At 37.9% G+C, this 13,895-nt stretch overlaps 1 protein-coding gene across 1 annotated transcript in view; it reads left to right on the top strand.

Annotated features, from left to right (window-relative positions):
- Positions 1–13,895, top strand: part of Alg12 (Alg12 alpha-1,6-mannosyltransferase) — a 125,109-nt gene that overhangs the window by 34,217 nt on the left and 76,997 nt on the right. The window contains exon 5 of the mRNA XM_067135256.2: positions 9,945–10,098. Within this exon, the coding sequence (XP_066991357.2) occupies positions 9,945–10,098 (154 nt within the window). The remainder of the gene's footprint in view (positions 1–9,944; positions 10,099–13,895) is intronic.

The following is a 13,895-nucleotide window of genomic DNA, read 5'->3' on the forward strand; positions in this document are numbered from 1 at the left end:
TCAGATGGCATTTCATGACAAGTTGTGGTCAGAGTCCACGTCTTCTACTGGGAAAGTCATGCAATCCAACACCTGGTTTATGAATCTCTGCCTAATAATAATGAAGTCTATTTGATGCCTTCCAGTATCCCCAGGTACCGTCCATGTATACAGCCATTGTTTAAGAAGTATTAGTGAAGACTAAATTATGATCAATTCAGAATTCAACCAGCCAACTTCGTCTTTCATTCCTTTGTCTTTATCCAAATTCTACTATCTTCTCTTACCTGCTCTTGCCTGGCCTATCACAGTATTCCAGTAACCCATCGCATTTAGATTCTCACCACTTTTTTACATATTGTATTAAATCTTTTCTCTCTTCATATATTCTTTCATTATCTCAATCATCAGCTGAACTAGTAGGCATATACACCTGCACTGTTGTGGTGGGAATTGTTTTGGTGTCTATCTTGACAACAATGATCCTTTCACTTACCTGCTGCCCTACTTTTTATACTCTATTAAATTAACTCCTGCATTTCCCCTGTTTGATTTTGTGCTGATAATTCTGTAGTCACCTGACAAAAAACCCTGCTCTTTCTGCCAATGTACTTCACTTATGCCAACTACATCTAACTTTAGTCTATCCATCTCCTTTTGCAGATTTTTTAACCTACCACGTTTCAAACTTATAACATTCCATACTCCAACTCATAGATGATTGCCCCCTCTCGTTAACCCTACCCAGAGATCCGAATGTGGAACTATTTTACTTCCAGAATATTTTACCCACGAGGAAGCCATCATCAGTACATCATCTATACAGAGGGCTGCATGTCCTCGGGAGTTAGTTACAGCTGTAGTTCCCGTTGTTTTCAGCCATGTAGCAGTATGAACATAGCTAAGCCATGTTAAGTATTATTACAAGGCCATATAGTCAGTCATCTAGACTGCCGCCCTTGCAATTTCAGAAAGGCTGCTACCCCCGTTTCGATGAACAATTTAAAAATAAAATCCGCCTTCCAATACTTAAATTTATTGGCTAATATATGTTTAGCTTAATACTTTGTCATCTATATTAGTATGTTTCGTTCCTTTTTCAGTGTATATTCAGCCAAGGCCAAAAAAATTATACATTACCTGTCTTACTAATAAAAAGTCCTTATACAGTTGTTTAACACTTGTATAGTAATACAGTGAATAAACCCTGTATAAGCGTTGTACATTTTTCTTACTAATAAACGTGGTATATGCATTGTATTACTGTACAGCACGTGTACACTCGTTCCAAGGTGTAGGAATCTCTGCCTGCAGTTCACTGACGTATTTTGCACGTTCACTGCCTCTATGATCGCTTCTGCTGGTTATCTACGAACAAAACTTCCGGAAAGTTTCAAGGTAGCACGGCATATCGAAAAGGCAGTGGCAACACAAAGTGAGACAGCTGGAAATTGGCTTCTACTGATGTCAACATTTCTTCAGCTTGCTTGTATAATGAACGCCAAAAAAGAAATAGAAAAGCTTAAGAAAAGATCAATAGTTCCTAACTGGTATAGTATGGAAAACGTAAGCAGTTGTAATTGAATCGGTGAGTTGAAAAGTGTACACATTCCAAAATCCTTACTTTTCAGGAGAAAGGAAAACTTTTTTTTTATCTAAAAGAAAGGTTTGATCAAAAAAGTTCCTATTAGGCATTTATACATCATATTTCTGCGTATTCAACTACAAAGTATGGAAATCATATTCAAGTTATACCATTTTTTATGTCAAGGAATATGTCCCTTTTTATACATGCTCACATTTGAGAAAGATCTTTGTAGAGGCCGATAATGTATAATAAACTCGCAATTTCAAAAGTCTATTAAGCAGTAACACATTATTACACAAAAATACGCCCAACCATAATTTCTTTTATAGTTATTCATTATCATTCCGTCTCTTTAAAAGCAAATTTTCGAAGGATTATTGAGAGAATTGCGAATAATGGAGACAGTTACAAAAAAGGACAAAGGCCCCTAACTGGGAAATTGAAATGAAAAAAAGACTTCCTTCTCAGAAAGACTCCACATTCATTAGTATTACATTATTAGTTGTTTCATCGGCACCATTGTATTATAACCGCCTTACTAACAAATATAAATTAAGATGAATTTGTAAAGAACATTGTTACATAATATCTGCTCTTCATTTTTCGTCACCTCAAAAGTAATTATTAATGAAAGCAGTTCTGGCAGCTTGACCATGCAAATTGGGAGGTTGGACTACAATTACGATTTATTCTTCTTCGGGAGGTGTAAGACGGCTAGGGCAATAATTCATTAAAATTCAGCCATAGACACCCAAGAGAGACTCAGTGACTCTATTGTGCATAACCTAAACAGGCAATACCTAAAATATTGTGCGCTAAATCGTCACAATTGTTCATTATTTCAATCCACTTCAGTCACTACACTCGTAATTAATACAGTTCGTCAAATTACACTACCAATGGTATTCATATGAGTGCACGGAAATACTGTTAAATGCAATGGATTGTCTTACACATTTCTTATACTAGGTCCCACGACTGTATAACCGGTGTATAACAATTGCCATGCATTAACATTACTGCTTATAACAATCTTATACACGATAGAGCCTATATGCAGTTTATTAGTAACGTTTTGTGCTGAAGAGGTGTATAAGCTTGGTATACACAGTTTATTAGTAGGACTGTGTATAATTATAATGTGCATATACACAGGAGGCTTATACACGGTTTATTAGTAACGAATTTCACATAAACGGTGTATAAACCTTGTATAAAATGAATACACCGTTTATTAGTAAGACGGTAAGAAAATTGATACAAACAGATTAAATATTAGATGATAAATAATGTGCCCTTAAAAATATTTAAGTTCATCACTGATAAAATTGGATGAAAAACATTTTTAAAAAGGGCTATAGTGATGTTAGGTCCATGATGAATTACATCTACAAGCAAGGCGTGTTTATTGCGTGTTCTCTTCTTACTTCATTTGGTTCGAGGAAACAAATATTGCTAACACTGTGATGTAGATTAATAACACTTATGATGAATAAAATATTTTTGAGAAGTAAAATTGCACTGTTGCCTTAATTGAAACCTGAGTTGAATTTAGGTTTTGGTTGTAAACATGCCTCACTTTTAGAATTAATTCATCAGGGACCCAACATCACTATAGCCATTTTTTAAAGTATCTCATCTAATTTTTATCAGTGATGAAAAATATTTTTAAATTATATTTTTATCATCTAATGTTTTATTTGTTTGTGTCAATTTTTGTAATGTGTACTTTTTTGTCTTAGCTGAAGACGTTCCAAAAAAGAAATGCTATGTGTAGTAATATAGGCGACAAGATATTAAGCTAAACATATGTATTAAATTGCATAGATTAGCCAATAAATTTAAGTGTCAGAAGGTGGAATTTTCTTTTCAAACCTAAGTTGAATTAATGCCAATATGGTTTTCTACAGTGATATTCATAAATTGGAACCATTTGTTAGTCTGGTCTCTCGACAGATACCCATCCTATATGGTTGCACCTGCAGCTCAGCTATCTGCTTCACTGGGGGACAGAAGCTTCCCCATTGCATCAAGGTCACATGGCTTGCCGGGGAGGTGTGTTACTATACTGCACATATACACTCGTTCCAAGCCATAGAAATCTCATTCTGCAGTTCACTGACATATTTCATCATGTTCACAATCTTTATGATCACTTTTGCTGGTTATCTGGGAGCAAACCCTTTCACGAAGCCACGTGGTAGTATGAATAGAATGTTTGAATAAACAAGAACAGAGCAGTAGTACACATATTTCAGTGGTTTATTATTCTCACCAGAGATATTTATGTCGCTGATAATAAAATAATTATTAACCTCATTCTGTGCTCATGTCCGAAGTGCTGTGAGAACATGAACTTCGCAAGATACAGCACCTCTTGGATCTTTTATTAAGTCATTTCTGACTGTGTTAATGACAATTCGAGCATACGCCGTCGTATATGAAGATTTCATTTTAAAACTTCCTTCACCCGTGAGAAATGGGTGACTCCTGCTCTTAGGGCCTGTACTACGGCTGTCAGATAAACAGCCAGATACGTAGGCTGCAGTTTTGCAAACTAGAAGTTAAATATTTACTTGCGTACTACCAAGGGATTTTAACTACGGTATTGTTATACGGAAGATGTGATAACATTTTTATTGCATTGGTAGTAAGGTTACTGAAAATATAGTGAAATTTCGCATGGTGGTGTATGTGTTCCCTGGTGTTTTTATTTGTTTAGCGCTATTCCTTTCAAAATTGTATTACTAGAGTCCAATATCAGACTTGTATTAAGCTATAATATGGAAGTTCTGGGCCAAAAACAGAATTAGGACTGAAATCTACCCATACGAAAAAATGTTAAAAATTAATTAACCATGTAACGAAACTCAGAAGTTGTTGTAGAAAATAAAAATACTGAAAATGTAACCTGGGCGCAAAAGTTAAGGTTCAGGTTATGTACCTTATCAAATAATTCCTATCACACGGTATAATTTTGTTTTTTGTCTAATACTATTTATGTGGATGCACGTTACTGCGAAAGTAAAGTTTATATTCGTAATTAATGCCACTGTAAGTGGCGTGGGATCATTAATTTATTATAAATTCAATTTATTGTTGCTAATTAGTAAGTAGGTCTAGTTAGTTACTTTTACCCATGAGAATGTTAGAATAGTAACTGGCAAGCATTTATCTCACTTTAGTGTAAATACTTACTAGCAAGTTTTTATGAAGTCAAAGAAATGTAACTTCCTTATTGTCCTCATTCGACGGACTAATCAACATGCATAACGTCGTATACCTTTACTCCATATGTGCGTCACAGATAGATTTGGAATAGAACCCAAGCTTTTGACACGCACTCTAATGATTAGGAAATATGTACTATCACCTTTAGTACTGAAACGTGATTGTACAAATACTTTAAATATTTTGTGGTGTCGTAGGTAGTGGAAGGTGGTAGTAAAAGGATGGACGTGACAAATAAAAGTAATGTTAATTATCGTAGATAAATAAAATAGTCCAAATAAGCAAGTATTAAAAAAAACACGTAGCACAGAAAAGTGGACAGTAAATTAAGACACTAGTCTAACCAGTGTGGTAGCGCAAGCAAACATGGGTGAAGCTCAGTCCAATTCTTGTGTCTGTATAGAACTGTGATTACTGATTAGTAGAGACGGGAATTTGCCTATTTGCCTATTTTATTCCTGTGCTCAGAAACGTAGGCTTCTGAGATATAAATCCGTTTCAAGTTCCTTTAAGCATGATTTAGTTGGTTTTATTATGCCTATAAATGCCTATTTCAGGGGTTTGTGCCTATTTGGAGTATAATTGCCTATTCGATGCCTATTTGATGCCTTTTAATCAATTTTAAAGAAGTCAGCTTTCTTCCAGTGCATTATATTGTAACTGATGTGCTCGACAGTATTATCTTCTCATTTCTCAAGATCTGTTTACCCCACGAACAAAAATGGGAATTCTTGGAAGTCACCAGAAATAGTTCTTGGGAAATTTCCGTCACGAGAAACAAGGAACAATTTGACCTCGAAGCCTTCAACCCCACCAACATTCTAAGACATATGCGAGAACCAATCAACGTCGCACCCTTATACCTCCTTCTCGATGTGAACTGTTGTACGCGTATGTTCTATCTTCAAAACGATTGCGATTTATTGTGAAGAAGACATTTGTCTGTGGAAATACCCGAAGAAAAATCACCGGGTGAATTGGATGTGCGCTTAGGGGCACGCAGTGCATCCAGGAGATAGTGGGTTCGAGCCCCACTGTCGGCAACCCTGAAGACGGTTTTTCGTGGTTTCCCATTTTCACACTAGGCAAATGCTGGGGCTGTACCTTAATTAAGGCCACAGTCGCTTCCTTCCCATTCCTAGACCTTTCTCATCCCATTGTCCCCATCAGACCTATCTGTGTCGGCATGACGTAAAAATTGTAATTGCAAAGAAAAATCGTCGGAATTCCTACTGGCTGAAGCGGTGGATCGCAGGGGATCCCAATTTCACTACGGATGGAAAAGTAGCCTTCTGCCAAGCTTGGTAAGTTCGTTTGTTCCTTTTATGTTTTTTTGTAACTGAACTTCGATCGCATTTCATTGTAGCATTTATAGGCCTATTAATTTACATATTGTGGAAAGTTAATTTTGTTGCAATGCTATATTAGTCGTGAACTTTCAATAATTTATATTACTAAAATGTAGATAATCATTTTATTACTGAACGAGGAGTTAGAACGCCTATGGTCACAGAGTGGATGAAAATTAAAAATCGGTGATTCAATTCCTGTGAAAATAGAGATTTACAACTGAAATATTTTATTTCTGTCTGTCTTTCTTTCTTTCTTTCTTTCTTTCTTAATCCGTTTACCCTCCAGGGTAGGTTTTTTCCTCGGACTCAGCGAAGGATCCCACCTCTCCCGTGTCAAGGGCAGTGTCCTGGAGCGTGAGATTTTGGGTCGGGGAATACAACCGGGGAGGAGGACTAGTACCCTTCCCCAGACAGCCTCACCTTCTATGCTGAACAGGGGCCTTGTGAAGGAATGGGAAGATTGGAAGGGACAGGCAAATAAGAGGGAAGGAAGTGGCCACGTCTTTAAGTTAGGTACCATCTCGGAATTTCCCTGAGGAGAAGTGGGAAACCACAGAAAAGCACTTCGAGGATGGCTGAGGTGGGAATTTTATTTTTTTGCTAGCGGCTTTATGTCGCACCGACACAGATAGGTCTTATGGCGACGATGGGATAGGAAAGGTCTAGGAGTTGGAAGGAAGCGGTCATGGCCTTAATTAAGGTACAGCCCCAGCATTTGCCTGGTGTGAAAATAGGAAACCACGGAAAACCATCTTCATGGCTGCCGACAGTGGGATTCGAACCCACTATCTCCCGGATGCAAGCTCACAGCTGCGCGCCCCTAACCGCACGGCCAACTCGCCCGGTGATGTGGGAATCGAACCCACCTCTACTCAGTTGACCTCCCAAGGCTTAGTGAACCCCGTTCCAGCCCTCGTGCCACTTTTCAAATTTCGTGGCAGAGCCGGGAATCGAACCCGAGCCTATGTTGGTTGCGGCTAATCACGCTAACTACTACACCACAGAAGCAGACTACAACTGAATTGCAATTTTTAAAAATCGAGAGTAACTTTCACCAGCGCTATGTGCAGGCTCTAGTAAACTCTATTACGCTTCCGCTATGCCTTCGCGAAACATAGGGTGAAGATCGAATGTGGTGCAGCTAGGACGATATCACAGAGGCTAGACGTACAAGATGGCATGGCTTGGATGATGTCACAGCGTGTTTAACAAGGCTACAGAGACTATCTTTACAAGACCAGGCCAGTGGAAAGACCGTTGGTCTGGATTGGTGAGGTCCGGTTTGTACCCGTTGTGCTGAGGGGGGGAGACAAGCAAAGAGAGTCTGGAATGTGTAAGCTCTAGCATCCCATCTAGAGTTTTGCTAAATTGTGACAAAAAGTAAGTTTATGGGTGCATGCCACGACAATTTGAAATCACGCGGTTTTCTAATTTTCTACGAGGGTGGCAGCCTCGTGAGCACACATGATGCAGGATCTATTGCAGACAACAGAAAATAGTCTTCATGACAGCTGACCCAGGTGACCAAAGCAGGCGAATAGCAACATATAAAACGTTCACAAATCTGAGATTTATAGTGCCTCCGTTTTAATTTTTCTATATAAGTAAGAATACTGCTGGAGGCAGCTTGGTGAGTTTCTGGCAAGCATGTAGGAAGGATCTCTCCTCTACGCTACTCAGGTATCGTTTTGCGTCATTTTCATGATTTTTTCACCTAGTGAACTCGACAGGAAACTGCCAGCTTATAACTGAACATTTTGAGGACATATTTCCATGTAAATTACGAATTCTCTTGTTCCTACTTTAAAGTTTTGTACTTCTAGAAACATCACCTCTAATAGTCTTTCTCTTTTTTTAATGAAACAAATGCATGTTTATACTGTCCAACTTGTTGGCTGAATGGTCAGCGTACTAGCCTTAGGTTCACAGGGTCCTGGGTTCAATTCCCGGTCGAGCGGGGATTTTAACCTTAATTGGTTAATTCCAAAGGCTCTGGGGCTGGGTGTGTGTGGCGTATTCAACATTAGAAATCATCACAGACATGCACATTGCCTAATAGGCTGTCTACGAAAAAAAGTCCGCACCAGGCCTGTCCGGAGGCCATACGCCATGATTTTATATTAAGCGTTATTGCCTGTTAGTCCAGCTTTAGGAATATAAGAACATTGTAATTTAAGTCAATTTTATTATTTTTAAGGTCAAATGTGAAAAAAATACCATATAGATCAACATAGAAATACTGCGATGCATTTGACACGAGTACAGAAAGCGTTGTCATCGCAGCTTTTCTACCAGTCCACTGTGAACAGCGACCAGCAACAATTTTCTATAGACCTGTGCACTGCAATGATGGGAGCTAATATCCCCCTTGCATAAACTGGAGCATCTTCAGACTTCAACAAGCTGCCACGAGCAATCACCGAGTAGGAGACGAGTGGCTTTCCCCCGGTGGAGTCATTTAGGTTTGTGGAAGATGTCAGGAGAAATGTTGACCAAACCTCTGAGAAGGTAGCCGCTGTCAGAAAAAAGTTCCACAAGAGTCCTGCAGCAGAATCCATGATGGAAAACGACGGTAAACGTAGCCAGGGTGCTACGAGGTGAGGTAGATGAAGCAGTTGAACTAAAACCAGATAAGTGGCTTCATTGAAGTTTTGTCCAATCACTTCCTGTGATGTTAAGAGATTTCTCTCAGTACAAAACATTCTGCCCGACAGGAGAACAAGACTGTTACCCAAAAATGTTGCTTGTTGTAAATTCATTTTATAGTAATTGAGCGTGTTATTGAATTATAAGTATTTTTTCATGCCTATTTTGTTGCCTATTTTACACGTTAGTGCCTATTTACATGCCTATTTTGGCTAATTTAAGAGCCTGTATGCCTGCCTATTTTAACTGTTTTTAGTGCCTATAATTCTCGTCTCTACTGATTAGTGCAGTTAATGTCTACAAGGTGGTCGAAAACAATGTGAACCAGATATATGAGCGTTAGAGAGTTGGTCATACTGATATTTAATTTGAAAAACATTGTTCGATATCTTACTCTGTTGTAATTTTATCAGCTGTTGAAGTTAACCAATCAGAGCACTTTGTGAGCAAATTCAAATGAGCTATGCGAGATGGTGTTGCGAAATCTGCACAAGATCCATGCCAAGAAATCGGCATCAACCACAGGCACACCGTGGGTTTCAGTCATTGTCACCGTAGCGTACTTACTATGGTGTGATCCCATCAGCTCAGAGGTCCGTGTTCAAATTCCCTCCCTTGGTGAAGTTTTCGCTTCGATTGGTGCTTTCAAGCCAGTCTTAAGCCGCGTGCATATTTAGCAACACCGCCTTGCAAAGACTATTTGAATTCACCTGCGAAGCGATCCGATGGGCTAACTTCAGCAGCTGATAAAATGACATTGGCATGAGATATCAAATTATTCTTTTCAAATTATTTATCAGTATGACCAACCATTTAACACTTACATACCCAGTTCACGTTGTTTCTGACCACCCTGTATATTGTGGTACCTTTAGTGAAAATTCCTTGAAGTGATTTTAAATTGTACTCGACAGTCAGTATGGGATAAATTGAACGCTATTTCTGTGACAGCAAATAAAGACATACTAATTAATGTTTAATTAATGGCATTAATTTGTAATTTGCACTTATTTTAACATTTTCCACTGAATGTATGAATATTCAGTAACAGATAATAGTTAAAAGTATGAATTTCTTGCCATTGGTGCGTAAGTGTTGTTTCTTTCTTTGTCCCTATGTGAAATTTCTTACTGAATGTCTTCTTACAGTTCTTCTTGCACTGCATTGCTGGATCAAGCAGTGGCACCCGCACTTCATATATTTCTCAGCTGCAGCGATCATCATTTTTCGAGCTGAACTAGCTCTTTTTCTGGGTCTGTTGCTGCTCAGCGATCTCTTTTATGGTCGCATTCATCCCTTGAGGTAGTTATGGTAATCATTCTTCACTTTGTACTCATAGTTAAGATTTGTATTGTGCATACCATCCTATCCTATCTCTTTTCCTTATATGGTCCTCCTGAAGTGTTTCAGCATTTATTCATCTCAAAATGTCTGGATCCCATTTTGAATCATTGGCCTGAGATATCTGTGGATTGTTGCTTGTAAAGAACTGAGTGTAGTCAATTTTTCTACCACAGTATCTTGTCCTTGCTGAATTGAATTTAAAAATATTGGTATCTCAAGTTTCTTTCCTCAAATTATATTTTTGGAAGCAGAATGGTATTAATTTCAAAATAATGGGCCTTTAATACATGCATATTGTTGATATTATTTCAGTAATTTGTATTATGTTGGCCAAAGATCTGCATATCATTTATATATTAATAAGATGCTTTTATTCCATTGTAAGTCAGTTTAATTACTGTTGGCCAGAAATGACATAATTTAATATAAATGGCTCCCTGGTGATTTCCCTCTACTAAATAAATATATTAGACACTAATTTGTTATAGGTATTAAGCCTTGAAATATCACATTGTAGGGATTAGAATTAAATTATGTAGTGTTTCTACACAGAAATGAATGTTTTCTCAAATGGAAATTGAACACATTTTAGAACAAGAAAATTACTCTTGTAATCTTCATTGTGCTGTTACTGTGGAGCAAAACTTTCTTTCTGATTGCTAATTCTGAATTGTCCCATGTAATATTTTCATATAACTTCTCAAATTGGCAACAGTACTCAATGAAATTGATTATCTGATTGGGGTTTTGTAAAGAAGGATTTTTAATTCCCACGAGACCTAAAGCATGAATATTCTGCTTTCTGGTTGTAGATAGTTCATTTTACATATTCAGTCACCAAAACTGCTTCATTTTCTTATTGGTAGCCTGTCACATAGAATATCAGTCTATGTTGTTTTCTCCAACAGAACATCATAATGAAAAGTGTACCCAAGCTTCACAAATGTTCATGGTCATTATGGTCATACATAATACAAATTTTGGAGTATCTTTCCCTTGTGTTGTTCAGTTCAAGTTGACATTAAAATCTGCCTCTGAATCTGTAACCTCTATTGATATTCATCCAGGGCAAAAAAAAAAAAATCTGGAATGAAATCCTTAGTATTAAATTTGGTAAACTACCTTTTTAACAGTTGATTCTCTATACATTTCATGAACAATAAACACTATAGAGACGTTGATGATAAGATCAATTGGAGAAGATTATCATATACTGAATGAAGATGGTTTCTCATACATTGTTGTTGTTGTTCTTGTTGTTGTTGTTGTTGTTTGAGTCATCAGTCCATAGTCTGGTTTGATGCAGCACTCTATGCCACCCTATCCTGTGCTAACCTTTTCATTTCTACATATACTCTAATCTGTTTGTCATATTCATACCTTGGTCTACGCCTGCCATTTTTATTGCCTACACTATTCTCAAAAACCAACTGAACAAGTCGTGGGTGTCTTACGATGTGTCCTATCATTCTATCTCTTCTTTTGGTCATATTTAGCCAGATCAATCTCCTCTCACCAATTTGATTCAGTATCTCTTCAGTCGTGATTCAATCTACCTGTCTCATTTTCAGTGTTCTTCTGTAACACCACATTTCAAAAGCTTCTATATTTTCTTTCTTTTTGATCTTCTTGTCATCCCATGTTTCACTTCCATACAATGCCACACTCCAGACAAAAGTCTTCAAAAACATCTATCTGATTCCTATATCAATGTTTGAGATGAGAAAATTTCTTTTTTTTAAGAGAGGCCTTCCTTGCTTGTGTTAGTATGCATTTTCTGTCTTCCTTACTTCTGCTATCACTGAGCGACTTGGCTGTGTGGTTAGGGGCGCGCAGCTGTGAGCTTTCATTCAGGAAACAGTGGGCTCAAACCCCACTGTCGGCATCCCTGAAGAATGTTTATCATGGTTGGCCATTATCACACCAGGCAAATGCTGGGGTTGTACCTTAATTAAGGCCAGAAAATAAATCATTTACCACTGATCTGCATTTAGGGCAGTCGCCCAGGTGGCAGATTCCCCTACTTTTTTTACCTAGTCTTTTCTTAAATAATGCAAAGAATTTGGAAATTCCTTCTCTTCCTATAAGCATATATTTGCGCCAATTTGTCTTCTTGAATTCCAACTTTATCTTCATATTGTGATCTTTCCTGCTTCTTAAAATACCATTACTGGGGGAGTTGGCCATGCGGTTAGGGTCACGCAGCTGTGAGCTTGCATCCGGGAGATAGTGGGTTTGAACCCCACTGTCGGCAGCCCTGAAGATGATTTTCCGTGGTTTTCCATTTTTACACCAGGCAAATACTGGGGCTGCACCTTAATTAAGGCCACGGCCACTTCCTTTCCACTCCTAGCCCTTTTCCATCCCATTGTCGCCATAAGACCTATATGTCAGTGCGACGTGAAGCAACTAACGAGGAAAACCACACACTCAAACTGATTTGTCTACTAACGTCATAACTCACCATTACTCCACTGACACCTCGGAACTTACCACTTATCATAACGGACCATCTATATTGGTAATACCACTTAGTTGAGCAGCTCATCTCCTTTCTCCCAAGTCTTCCCAGACCAAACTTAGCAATATTTTTGTAACTCTACTCTTTTGTCGGAAATTACCCAGAACAAATCAAACTGCTTTTCTTGGGATTTTTTCCAGTTCTCAAATAAAATAATCCTGGTGAGGGTTCCATACACTGGAACCATATTCTAGTGGGGGGTCTTACCAGGGACTTGTATTGCCTTTCCTTTACATCCTTACTATAACCCCTAAATACCCTCATAACCATATGCAGAGTCTGTACCCTTTATTTACAATACCATTTTGTTTTTACCCCAATGAAGATCTTTCCTTATATCAACACCTAGATAATTACAGTGATCCCAATAAGGAACTTTCACTTCATCAACACAGTAATTAATCTAGTGGCTGCCAAGATCCGATGTAAACCGATGCTCTGTGAATTGTAAAACTGCCGTGAGCCAGTGAGATCCGATGCCATAGAGGCTGGTTTTCAAATACAATTTATTCAGGTTTAACGCAACAGATGACTCACATATGCATATTGGCAGATCCATGGTATCTCGAACTACAAGAAAATGCAATTTTCTACCTGACAAAGAGAATATCACATTCTTATTTTCTATTTCTTTGAGAGATTGGCGCGCGCTGGCCATGTCGTGTGCCACGAACTGTGCCGGCAATTTTGTTTAGCGTGAGGTATTGCTTTTATTGTGTTTTTGCGTATTATATTGCAAATTTTTGTAGGGTAAGATGACAAAATATTATTTGGAACACTTGTGTTAAAAATACATTCAGGCTATGTTCGGAAGTGACAGTATTACGGTATATCTTCTAGTGATGAAAACAGTGAGACAGACAATAACAGTTCATGTGACAGATTTAGGCCTAATGGTATTATCCCTCCTATACTACTACTACTGCTGCTGCTGCTGCTACTACTACTACTACTACTACTACTACTACTACTACTACTACTACTACTACTACTACTACTACTACTACTACTACTACTACTACTACTACTACTACTACTACTACTACTACTACTACTACTACTACTACTACTACTACTACTACTACTACTACTACTACTACTACTACTACTACTACTACTACTACTACTACTACTACTACTACTACTACTACTACTACTACTACTACTACTACTACTACTACTACTACTACTACTACTACTACTACTACTACTACTACTACTACTACTACTACTA

This window comes from Anabrus simplex, chromosome 1 (assembly GCF_040414725.1).
Source record: "Anabrus simplex isolate iqAnaSimp1 chromosome 1, ASM4041472v1, whole genome shotgun sequence".
In the NCBI taxonomy this organism is placed as follows: Eukaryota; Metazoa; Arthropoda; class Insecta; order Orthoptera; family Tettigoniidae; genus Anabrus; species Anabrus simplex.